At 40.8% G+C, this 13544-nt stretch overlaps 1 protein-coding gene across 10 annotated transcripts in view; it reads left to right on the top strand.

Moving 5' to 3' along the window:
* Positions 1-289: 289 nt before the first annotated feature.
* The window catches only part of nhsl1b (NHS-like 1b), a 111894-nt gene continuing 98639 nt past the window's right edge, over positions 290-13544 (top strand). For 2 of the 10 annotated variants that reach the window (XM_044377082.1, XM_044377072.1), the window contains exons 1-2: positions 839-1559; positions 1683-2238. In XM_044377082.1, the coding sequence (XP_044233017.1) occupies positions 1920-2238 (319 nt within the window). In that variant the 5' untranslated portion in view covers positions 839-1559; positions 1683-1919. The other 8 variants (XM_044377067.1, XM_044377081.1, XM_044377079.1 and 5 more) reach the window with 8 other exon arrangements.

The following is a 13544-nucleotide window of genomic DNA, read 5'->3' as shown; positions in this document are numbered from 1 at the left end:
TGCTGAGGGAAGGAAACATGCGGATGTTACTCAAGTGTAAAAAGACAATCCACCTTGCCTACTGTCTTTTCCAAAAATGCACATAAGATGTTACATTGTTCAGAGGAAAGCGAGGAAATCTGTATCAGCCTCTAACGTCCAAGAATTGAGTGACTCGTTAAACTATTGCCACAGAGAACATATCAGGAGGAGAGGAATTTGAAGATTTCCAGTTAGCTTAGTAATGAGAAACATGACAGCTGGAATACTTTCCTGGATTTAATATCTTACAGGCACCCGCTAAGTTGCTGTGCTCCCTTAAAGACACCAGGGGGCACAGAAAAGTCTGCAAAGACACATGTGCCAACTGCACATTGTTATCCAGATATTTGAAAGACTACTGCAGTTGTGGCTTGCATATTTTAAAACCGAGCTGGGCAAATGGTATCTCATTGATGATGAGGGTTTGCTCCCTCTGTGGAATTTAAAGAGCAATGGTGGGAATGCCAGGCGGTGGACTGGAACCAGGCCCTGGACAAACATGCCTTTTACAAGAGAGGAGAGATAAATCACAGACAAGTGTTCAGAGAGGGTTATTTTAAAAGGTATGGCCAAACAACTAAAATACCCTGGTATTGTTTCCTCATAGTAGTTGGTGGCTATGGGTTACTACCCTCTTTCTTTAATAGCTACGTTTTGCTATGTAAAATTATATGCTAACTCAGATTTTTAGCTAGCGTGAGGAAGGAAAGCGCCGTCTTTCGCGGCTCATTTTTTAAATATAAGAAAACTTAAGTTTTCCAAGCCATTCACGAGACACCAAATATAATTAACAGGTTTGTAACACTTACACTAACTAGATGGTACTAAGTAATCTAGCTAATTTATTTAAATAACGCTAGTAAAAACAAAATTGCACTGTAACTTTGCTAGATTAACATTAGCTATAACGTAACGTTAACGTAGCTAGCGCTAACGGTACAGGGAATACAGCTTAATGTCACATCTCTGCAAATCACAGCATGTAAGTTTAATGTCTTTAATTTCTTAAAGACATTGAAATCAATGTACTTTAGTTTTTAAAAAACTAACTAAAGTCAAAAATTTTAAAACTCAATAATATCGTACAAAAACAATGGGTTCAAGGGAGGTTTAATAGAATCTAAGAAAGTTTTTTCAATGGTTTATCACTAACGTGCCTGTTATTGTTATATTTAATTTGGAAATACCCATTAAAATACCGATTAAATGAGCCCTAACTTATTATCTTAATTATAAACATAACATATTTTGAAAAGGTACTCAATCATTTCTTTAAAATTTAATTAAGAAAATTAGTCCTCCTTTCATCCCAAAATGAAATAATTTTCAGTTGGATTTCCACAAATGAAAGAGTAACTTTTTAAGACATATTGTGTCTTAAATAGACATAAAATGAACAAAAAAAAGTGACTGCATTTAGTCTCATGATTTCCTTTAAGTTTCCTCTCAGTTTGTTGGTGGTCTTCACTCCTGTTCCAGACTGGAAGAGCTCCGGTCCTGGTTTTCATCAGTCCGCTCCACTGGCCGGAGGAAGGCAGGTAAACTCTCCTCTGTGTAAGTGGCTCCGGCTCCAGTTGCTACAGGTGGTTGTAGTATTTTCCGGGTTTTTATTTGTACTTTCCCCCCTACTTTTCCTTGTGTTTTTTTCCTCCTCTCCCCAGCCTGCACTCTGTCTGGTTGAATTTGAATAGACTTTGGGATGCAACGTCTCCAGTGTACAGCAGCACAAAGTCCCATGCTTTGAAAAACAAAAATATGGCGGGATTGAAGGGTTATGCTGCTTCGCAAACAACACGGGTTACAGGACGGCGATGCGTCTTTGCGGGTTTGTTTTAAAGCTGTGAAGTTTACGCGTGAACAGTTTTCGGTCCCACTGGAGTTATTGGTATGAAATAAACATGCCCTTTCATCAGAGGAGCATTGAGCCGCGGCGTGTTAGTAGGTTATCGGCGAGGGATGGCTGGATACCGGGGGACGAAACCGGGAGACGCAAACTGCGGAAACCTGTTTTATTCTCGTCTTTGGATGAGGTTAGCTGTCACACATTGACCAGCATAATTTACCAACTTTCCGACCTTTCTCGACATGCCAGCGACATCTTCCTGGGCATCGAGATGGAGGCAGGGATGGTGTTCAGAAGATCCTGCAGGATTCAGGGGCGGCTGCACAATCTGCAGGGCGAAGTCCGCAAGTTAGACCCCAAGAAAATCCAAATCCGTAAGTTTTCATCGCTACTCACTTGTTGATAGTCTGTATGTGATTCAGAAATGGGAGTAATATTACAGCCTGTCTTGTAGTATGAGAACTTGGGTATATCTCTTATAAATTCTTCTTCATGGCCTCATACTATAGTAGTATTATAAAAGATCAAGAAAAGTCAGCATAAACATATAAATTAGACCCATAGGCATGTAATATGCTTATAACAAATGTACATACATGGCACCAAAATACTTATGTACCACAATTTCTCATCAAAGACTGATATGAACTAAGTTGAAATTAGTTTAATTTGGAAAAAAAGCATCTGGTTGGTGTGCTTATCATTAGGACCTTTGCTAGTGTGTCATAATTACATAATCATTGGTGTGGATGGAGAGATGCTGGTCAGGTCCAAGGTGAGAGAATGATAGAACCAGGGAGGAGTGACCCATGTCTCCTGAACACATGGCTTTGTTTTTCTTGATTTGGACTAATGTTAAGAGGGGCGTTGAGTACTGTCAGACATGATGGATCTCCTCTCAACGGACTGACCATCTGTGTCGAGGGCTTCAGAGGAGGACACTGAGATCACAGAAGGCCCTGCAACCTTTTTCTCCATTACTTCTTGCTGTTTTATGCGTGTAAACAAAGTTGGTCAACACAGTGATAAATGGGAAATCAATCTCCTTTGCTGGCTTTTGTTGTTTTTGATTTGTTTTGCTGCCCGTATAAACCTACCTCCTGTAGTCTCACAAACAGTAGTTACATATTAACCCAGACTTTGACTCACACTGTGGTGACTGTGCCAGCAGCTACCTAAGAATCGAGAGATAAGCCTGTCATTTGTCTGCTCTGATACAGACCCGTAGCAGAGCCTGTGTGCCCTGACTGGGCTGACAATGCAACTCTATACTACTGCTTTCCTATTTAAAAGGTTGTTATGTGTTGCTGTTTATAAACAGAGTAGTTCAGGGATAATGTTCCTATTGCTTCTCTGCATGGCACCTTTGTTTATCTTATTTGCCTCTGAAATATGTTGCAAAGTAGGATAAAGAAGACAAGCCCAAATTTTGCTGGAACATTGGTGAATGAGGAGGATTAAAGTCCTGACTCATTGCGTTTTGTTCCCTTTTTGCTGCCCTTATTCCTATCTGTTCACACGGTCTGGGTCTGAGGGTGACTCACACTCACAGATTTTAAAAGTAGTTGCAGGGAAATGAAAGCAGAGCAGACAGTAGCTAGACACAAGCAAACGTGATGTATGATGAGCAACTACATGGCGGCTACCTTACTCCTGTGTTACTGCATGGCATGACTTACCTGCTCCTATTATCTACACCTGTTGAAGGTTTGATAGAGTCCAAGGAGGGGTTGGGAGTTCCCTTTTTTTTTTTTTTAAAGGTTCGTTCACTTAGTCATTCAGTGGAAAATAGCAGCTGAAGAAGACAAGGTGTGAGAGAGCAGACTGGAATGCGGTGTGTTATGTGGTGATTTGTAGTTGTCAGCTCCCACGAAGCCCCAAAGCTAACCCTGGAGTGTACAGAAGCACTGACTGACTGATTTATCACAACACAGACATGTGTGCTGGACTGTGTAACTCTCTCTACACAAACAAACACCTGGCTTTTTAAGTGCACTTCCTAGCATTACTCCAGGAAGGGACTACTGGATTTGAATGTGTCATAATACAGAGCAGCAATTGAAGTTGTTTTGAATGGGTATTTGAATGGACGTTAGTGTGTAATACACATAGCTCCCAGAGACAAAGCATCCATAGACATAGTTACGTTATATTGCAGTCCCATCCGCATCTTATTACCCACTAGATAACACAATAGTAATCAACACACTTCACTCCTCCTCCTTGTATGTCTAGTGTTAATTTTAACCTCAAATCCTTAATGAGGTCTCATGACATACTGCCTTGGGGATATAAGTGGCTAGTTAGCCCAAAGAATGTATTACATAATTTTATCAGTTTATAGTTGCATGTTAAAGTATAACTGTGACTGGTCACCCTGTTGTTATCCACTACTGTGGGTCAGGATTCCTACTCTAACCTAAGCTTGGAGATGGATCAGGTTACTGGTGAGGGGCAACTAGAGGGGCCCCTATATGCTGGGAGACTGACATTTAGATAAGGACGTAGTGTGTGTGTGTGTGTCTCGTCTTGCTGTTTGTCTGCCTATGCAGTCAGAGTAATTATCAGAGGACAGTTTGAAAAGGGGCATGATAGGCAAATGGGATTTCCTCCCCATGTGTACTTTGACTGTCTCCTGCCACTGTTAATCCATTTGTGCTGAAGAACTGGTCACCAGTGCAGAGGGCAGAGGTCATTTTCTTGAGCCTCCAAGGGGAACACCTGACACTCAAGAGTCAAGAGTTTAAATAAAGTCTTGTTTGGCTAGCTTGGGTTTCTGCTGCAGGCCGACATGGCTTACCTCAGCTATGGCTGGCTATTAGATTGCTACTGCTACATCCAGATGTATTAATGGCATTAGAGACTATGTGGAAGAACAAGTTAACTTTCATAAAGACACTGGAAATAAAAACAAGAACAGACTGTACAGTCTTGGGACTGTGCATCCATGATGACAACATCATACTTTCTCTGAATATGAGAGGAGGATTGTGGGAGTGGTTCATTTACAGCTGACAGGAGATCAAATTTATGGTTAGATTTTCCAAATAAAACAAATTTCAATGTGCAAAAACAAATATGATTTGTAGAGGATGACAGTTTCAGGAACTGTAAATTAAGTTATTTTTGGGAGAACTCTGGATAGCCTTGTATTGCGTCCATTGTGGTGATCACCAGGGACATCATTCTCCCAGATTCTGAATAGATTAAGAACCACTCCTGACATGTCACAAATTTGAAGTTGACTTTTAAGGGAAGTCTGTCTTACGAAATATATCACTGGGTAGAATAGGGAGTATTGCTATTTTAATATTGAAAGTAGGTCGAACTCTCGTGAAGGTTAATTGAAGTTAGGAGAGTCCTGGGGACTCCCTGTCAGATATATTGATGCCCACTAGCTACCTGCTACTGTGGGGCTTTAAAATAGACATACACACACACACATATTAAGCAAAAAAAGACAGTCTGAAGCGGACATGTTTCTAGCTGACCTGCTAATATCTATAGTCCATCTTTCTCTCTCTCTCTCTATCTCTGTCTCTCTCTCTCTCTCTCATACACATCGTGTGGGACAAAAAATTGATATTGCAACATATCACGAAATTTCCACTTGTGATATGTATTGATATGCTGGTGGCAACATTTTTTTTAAACATAGGACCGCTCAGAATTGATTCAGCTACTTTGACTTATTGCTACCAGAGCACCATTACCTACCCTCCGCCTCCTTATGGCAGTTGTAGGTGACAACTAAAAAGAAATGCAAGTAAAATAACCAGCTGCAGTCAGACTCTCTGTCTGTGCTGAAAACATAGAGAGTCCACTGGAGCTTTGACAATCACTAGAAGCATATTCATGCCCTTTGTGAAAGTTTCTGTGTGGTACCTGTGTTGTAGCGGAGCTAGCGGCTCTACTACGAGAGGCTTTCCGGTGTGTTTGTGTTTGTGGGGGAGTGTCAGTACATAGCCATAGCCCAGCTATGTATCATGTTAGTGTTTAGCCTACTGTTGTCACTCGTCAGCCCTGAATATCTTGTAAAGCTCTGAATATAGCACAATTAGTTATCGGCAGGTCGTGTGTTGTTTACTGCCACAGAAAAGGAATAAATCTTTGGGTTATTAGCACGATGTCGCCTGTCTGTTGTCTCTTATCAGACTTGCTAACTCTACCAGCAGCTCTGTGAGAGGCACAAACTGAAGCTACAGTTTAGCAGTGTTGTGATATTTATACTTGGTGGCATTTCTTTTCTGTGAAATGAATGTTCTGAATGTTTGAATCACCTCTGTTGTGATATATGATGTGATCGTGGGGAGAATATCATATTGTGAGATCATCTGTGATTCCCACCCCTAACACACACACACACACACAAAACTGGCAGTGCATTCCTCCTTCTATCCCTTAGATATTTATAGACTTATGTCTTTGCCCGATGATCTTTCATGTGTAGCATGCTATCATGGTTAGTGTGTGTTGCTGTGTTGAAGTGCTTCTCAAGGACCTATGTGTTTGTATGTATGTGTGTGTGTGCATAGATGGGCTTGTCTGCTGATAGATATTTTTCCCAGGCTGGCACTACACTGGGCATGAGTGTTTGTACATAAACAGAGCTACTCAGTAATAACGATAACGACAGTGAAACTAAACTGCTTGAGTGAGATCAAAGTTGCGTCCCCTGTCACATGACAAAGAAAAACTAAACCACAGTCATGCCTGGATAAACTAATAGCTGTTTATGGATTTTTAACAAACTTCTTTTCCTGTTTGCTACCCAAACACACACTCGCATACACATAACACACCCCTGTTTATCCCACCTCAATTCCCCCTAGTCACTATTCACTCAGGCCTGCAGTGGTGCCCTCCATTCATCGATAGAGAGCAGTCATTACGCAGCCAGAATCCACAAGTCAGTTCCCACATGGATCGTTCCAGCAAAGGGAGCCTGGCCTGCTTCTAGAAGTTGACCTGGTTCTTTAAGGAACAAAAGGGAGGGGGTCAGAAAAATAGGGCAAAAGAGTGGGAAAGGCCTGTAGCATTCAGAGAAGGAAGGAATATTGCCATTGACCAGAACCTGACTTGGCCTGTGTGTATGTGTATGTGCGCAAACATGCAGTCGGCCTCTCTCACGCCTCTGTGCAGACCGCCCAGGATGTAGATGCAACCTTGGCCAGGACTCAGAACAGTTTTAGAAAGTGAAAATCCATGGGAGAAAGAAAGAGAAATGACTGAATGCAAGTGTTGTTCGTCAGGCACAATGTGTGTTTGAGGAAGTGACTAATTATCAGCAGCACAACCACAACATCTTTGACCTCTCTTGTGTTTTTGTTTTTGTGTATGTACAGTGTATGCATTTCCTACAGCAGTCTGTCAGTGTTTCCATAAGATACTTGTTGATCATCACATGTTCTGACTCCAGCTGCTTCTACTCAGCTCTGTACTGCAGTTCCTCTGCTTAATAAAACTAAATCTGTTGGAGTCTGATTTGCTCTTGATGGTATGAGACAGTAAAGTTAATAAGAAAAAGGCTAAATTTAGAGTTGTGTGTGTGTGTAAGTGTGTGTGTGCGGGGCTGACTGTGTGTAAGCCCTGGTTTGAGCAGTGGTGTTAAGCCTGTGCAGACTGCTAGAAAATCAGTGAATAGCAGATCACTCTGTACTAGTGTATTATCACTTTTTTCATGTCAGTGTTAGATGATGGTCCTCAGCTGTTTTTCCACATTTCATGGTAGGTTCATGGCCACATTTCCTGGCTATTTCTGCACATAGTAGTGTGACTGAACCATAGACTATAAAAAATAATGGACGTAGCCACCGTGATGTCACCTATTGGTTTGTGGACCCCTGTTTTGAAGCCTGGAGTTTGCATTTTGACTGTCGCCATCATGGATTTTTGGAGCCATAAGTGACCATATTTGGACGAGAGGGTGGAGCTGACCCTAATGCTAGCTGCTAGCTTGGTTAGCTCGGTGCATTTGCAGTCTATGGTTAACTGTGATAATGCAAATGCTAATTTTCGCTGAAAAACAGGCTTAAAACCATTAAAACAAAATGTACTTTCTGGAAAAACTGAACATCCGACTCCTTGGAGGGTCTTTTAGTACAACCAAATGCTGAACATGACTTTTTTTAGGTGACCAAAGTGTTACAATTAACTTTCATGAACTGAAAACGGCTATGCCTATACTCTGTGAATCGAGGGTTATGCCATGGTTACGTTACCTAACCAACGTTGTCACAATGGTAGCGACTTGCCCGTGACGGCACCCACCTGTCACTCAAAGTGGCTACGCCCCTTAATTGTGCATAACTTTAAGCCTTATTGAAATTGAAACGGGTGAGTTATATGAAATATCATTACTGTACATGTCATGAACGGGGAAATGAGCTATAGAGACCGAAACCGTTTTTTGTACCAGGCTGTAAACATGTTCGTTTCTGGTGTAAGGTTGGGCATTTTAACATGGGGGGGGGGGCTGAACTCTAGTCAGACTTTTTCTCACAGCAATTTTCTGAGTAAAAGACAAGTCATGAGATTTACTTATAGAAAGTGATGAAAATAGCATGAAATTACTTCAGCAGTGGGATGGTGACTGATGTAAGCAGAGAACAGCTGCCCTTGATTGATTTGGTCTTCCACTTCCTCATCCATATTCTTAACTTCTTGTCTGTTAAAATACCCCTGAAATAGTCTCTGTTTGGATCTAACTGATGCATGGCTTAGACATAGCTTGCGATTTTTATAGTCTTTGTCAAGATTTACACACACACACACACACACACACACACACACACACACAACTTGCAGGTTGGCAAGTTGGCAGTTGTGGGGTAATCCAGGGTTTAAGCAGCTAGTGGGGAGATGAGTAAGATTTAATCCTCACTGTAGTGACCTCTGCTTGGAGAACGATTCATAGATGGAATGGGACATCCCTCCGACTCCCCGATCTTTCTTGTTTGGGTGTTAAGTTTTGTCTTGCAGTTCAAATGTACTGAAAAGTTTGCATATTTATCAGTTTAACAATTGAGTTCACGTTCCCCATGTCTTCACACTGTTAACACTGCAGTTGTCAAAGTTGACTAAACTGTGCCTTGTTTTTCACTTCTTTTACACAAATGGATTCAGTAACCAGATTTTTTGGAATTCACGAATTCTTCTCTCAATCTGACTCGACCACCAGTAAAACTCCATTTTGCACGTTTGCATTTATTGTGTTTTTTTTGCGTTAAAACTGTTAAATGTTAACATCAAAAAGGTAAAATAACACAACATTTAAATAGCAATTTGCTACATTTCATAGAATATATAATGTATATACACATTGGTATGTATATGCTATTAGATTTAATATTTTTTGATGTATTACAGCCTATTTATTCCATTACTGTGCATGCTGAAGAATGATGCATTTCAGAGTAGTCGAAGAGTTCAAGGTCATGGTCCAGATTTTAAACAACTATACTTTTGGTGAAAAAATAGCCAGATGTTCTGTTCCAAATTTCCTCTGGAAAACCAAAAAAAGAGGTAAATGGACAGTAGAGCTCAGATGAAGCCTGTTGAGAACAGATGAGCCTGTGCTAGCTGTTGTTAAGGCTTTGTTAACCCACTTTTAACCAGGCAAATTGAAGATTAGCAAATATACCTTTTTTAGAGAGGTTGCGTACTCCCAACACAACATCTGACACAACATTTGTAAAGCTTGTGTTAAGTGTGTGTGTGTGTCTGTGTGTGACTCTGCATAGATGTGACATGATGTTTCAGCATATTCCATTGTCAGTCAGTCACTCTCCCTTTTTACCTCAGCTGTCCCTCCCTCCTTCCTCTGTTTTAAACTCTCTTCCTCTTTCCCCCCTCTCTCTTACTCCCTGCCCTATATCTCTCGCCCTTTCTGTCTTCCTGTTTTTTCATATGGCTTCCAGACCTTTCCTCTCTCATCTCTGTCCATCCTCTGCACTTTGATGTCAGCCCATACTGTCGTTCTGACCACAACAAAGACAAAGCTTCTGCTTGCCCTTCATCTTTCTCTTGCTTTTTGTCTCTTTGTACATCTCATTTTTATATCTCTCTACCTTTTTGCTCTGCTTCTGTTTATGCTTTTTTTTTTTTTTACCGTGTTCTCTCTTTTCAATTGTTTTTGATAATTATTATTTATCTAGTAGACTTTTTGGTTATAACTGTAGTTAGGCTACTTGTAAGGAGCGGAGGACTGAGCTTAACACTCTGCTTCTTTTTGCATGCACACTCAATCAGTATAATTATAAGCATGTCACACCCTGATTATGTATGACCACATTGAGGTAATACTCCAATTAATATATTATTATGGTTTACAATTGTCTGGTTTTTCTAGTAACATTTGCTTAATGTCTGCACGCATATATGCTAGGCCATACTTTTCTGAATAGAGCCACACAATAAGTAAGGGAAACTGCAGGGATGTTGTTGGTGTCTATTGTTTTTCATTCCATTGTCTGAATTATGGAGGAGGCAGGCGGTCTCAGTAGGTCTGTAGTCTATAACTGCATGTGGATGCAGCAGTGTAGTGTGTTTCTGATGAAGAAAAAGAGAAAATGTATGCTTTATTGTCATGTGTTATATATGTCTGTTTCTAGAAAACTTAATACACTGTATTTGTATTTTTTTCATGCATCAGGAACAAAGGTTAACATTTTGAATCCATAGTTGTCATTGTTTTAAAATAATTTGTTCCCTGTGGTTGTAATGGACAAGTTGAGTTTGAAAGTTGAGTCTGTGGTGTAGCTTGGTAAATTGTTTGCTGTGTACGTACCACCAAAAGAGCTGTCAGGTGATGTACCGAGCACAGTAACAGCCATATGGAATTTCTACAGCGACATGGTAAACAGGGAGCGTGTTGATTTTTCCACTGGCTCGGAAAACAGTTGTCAGAGCAAAATGGTATTAAGATATCTAATATCAAGGAGTGGAATGATCAAATCTGCATTGTTACGTTTGTTTTGTTTCGTGATTTGATAATGCCCTTCCAATGATTGGGATCTAACTAATGATGATCTGGTTAAAATCACCGACTGATGTTATCCTGACAGCAGCTTTACAGCCAGGTTGGGATCGGCCGTCTAATTCAGCCCACACCATCAGTGAGATACGCAGCTGTTCATTTTCCCAGCTGCTGCAAACAGCTTTGTTCATTGGTCTTTACAATATAGTCTATATTTTCGGTCATCTAAGTCACCATCTGATGCACTTAATTACCTTCTATTCACATTTTCATAGACGAATAAACCTGTGTTTTCAGATTTTGCTGTTTTTTCCTATCCTGGTTATTGTGTATTTAGACTATTTTTTTTGAAACAGTTAATCAAAGAACCTTTAAAACAATGCCAGCTACTGTATCGTTGTGTTATACCCCTTTTACACAAAGCAACAACTTGGGAAAAGCCATGTTACTGTGCCATATTAAACTGTCACTATAACCCTACTTTAGTAAATGCTGTGATGACTTCTCTTAAACACAACTTTCACTCCTCTTGATTACAAAGATGCATGAACAGCGTTGTAGAGTGTCAGATGTTGCAGCGTTTCATAACCGACATAGATTATGTTTTAGCAGGGATGTGAACGACAACACACATCCCTACAGTACATGACGTATAGAAGCAGGTGGGAGCTCATCTTACAGGGGGGACATAAAGGCTATTGTTATCCAGCATCTGCACTTTACTGCACTCAAGGCCTGGAAAAACACATATACTCTGACTCCATGACCGCTTCAGGAAAAATAAACAGGGATTTTCTGCCACATCTGTCACTTGTGCCACTTAACCAGTGCACGCATGGAGACACACAAGCGCACACGCCCATGCACACCAATTCAGTGAGTGGTACGTCCTGCAGCCATCCTCATGATTCACGTTAGAAGCTGTAGAGATGTGGCAGGAGTCTCATCCCAGTGCGCATCAAATCACACACGAAATATCAATATAGACCTGCAGAATATAGACCACCGTGAGCTAGCGCTTGATCTTAATCTGTCGTGTAGGCTAAATGAAACAAGCAACAGTTGAATTTGAGATCCAGCTGAATATTTGTACTTGTCATGGGAAGATGAGAATTTGGGGTGGAGTGTCTGCTATATTTGGATTGGCAGATAATTCCTTAGAAACAGCTGTCCCTTGGCTCTTTCCAGGAATATTTTTAGTCTTGTAAACACTGGTGACATTAGACAACTTGAATTCCCTCAGCTGAATAAACACGCCGACTAACAAGAGTGTGATTAAGGCTTTGTCTTAGGCTGGCAGACATAATATTTAGCTGAATGTGCCTCATATTTTGGATACACAGTAGAATTTATTTATTTTTTTAAATGAAAAGGTGATTTATTGTGGTAGGATTTAGGCAGATAGGTTTCTGTGATGGAAAAGTCCCTGATTTGAGTCAGTGGTACATAACATGTATCAACTATCAGCAGTGGAGATGATGGTGGTATTACATCACTGTTGGGTGAGTGAGTTGTGTTTATTATTACCCCAGGCAGTCTAAACACAGAGTGGTCACTACTATGGGAGTAAATTACCAGCAGCACCATACAAATGCTGGTTAAATTTCAATCAGGCTGTGTGGTGTTTGGTGGGCAGCAGACTGGGGTAATATGTCAGGACATCATCCTCGATTAATTGAAAAAAAATGCAAAAATGTTAGTGAATTTTGAAATTCATTTGCGCGCTTGTTGCTGTGTCAAAAAGGTTTCCTGTCTTGGTCGCCGCTCTGCCCTCTGTGTGTTTGTGTCAGAGAATGGCGACACAATATGTTGCCCTCAATTCCTACAAACGGTCAAAGGGTCCATTGTCAACATGTTGACCTAGGTTATTATATATACTGTGTATACATACCCCACCCCCTACTGCACAACTCCCATGCACACATACGGCACAGTACTTGCATCACGCATTATATTTATGGCTTGGGTCGTTTCAGTTTTGTTGTGCAATTTTAAATGTTAAAATCAGTATAGTTCTGTACGTCTTACTTTGTATTTATTGTAGTCATGATGCCCCTCATTATTAATAACTGACCATGATTAACATTCCCACAAAATGAGAAAAAGTTTGCTGGACTTAACAGCAATGTACAGACTACATTATAAGAAAAGACTATGTGAATCTCCTACAGAAACTGACTTGTAGTTTTTGAGTTGGCCCCTATTCAGGGGATCCCCACCCACCCTGTTAAGGCCAATTCATGCTTTCTGCGTTCGGCGTCCACGCTGTTCGACAGCTGTGAACTTGTGTGAACTTGTGGACAGCCTGCAGACGTGCACCCACACGCAGTTCCATACATACTACAATCGGGGGTCTGTGGACACAGATGCATTTCACATGTGCGTACTAGTAAACAGGGTTGCAGACTTGCTGGATCATATTTAATTGTCTCACCGGCACTTTAAACAACACACCCACTCCAACACAGCCCCTTGTATTGTTTTAAAGAGGACTGTTTTCAGTCTGAATGCAGCTGAGGAGTTCCTGTATGTTGCTGAACAACAAGAAAAAGTTGAAAAAAGAAAAGTGACAGCTTCCTGTTTGCATTTCTAGCACACGCGCAGTTGGCGCTTACAGTCCGTGCTGTCACAAATTTTGGGCTGCGTGTGGACGTCCACAGAGGGCTCTTCTTTTGAGGCTGTGCTAGCTAGCAATGATTAAGT

Source organism: Thunnus albacares, chromosome 16, assembly GCF_914725855.1.
Source record: "Thunnus albacares chromosome 16, fThuAlb1.1, whole genome shotgun sequence".
Taxonomy (NCBI): Eukaryota; Metazoa; Chordata; class Actinopteri; order Scombriformes; family Scombridae; genus Thunnus; species Thunnus albacares.
This window is presented reverse-complemented; position numbering and strand designations above follow the sequence as displayed.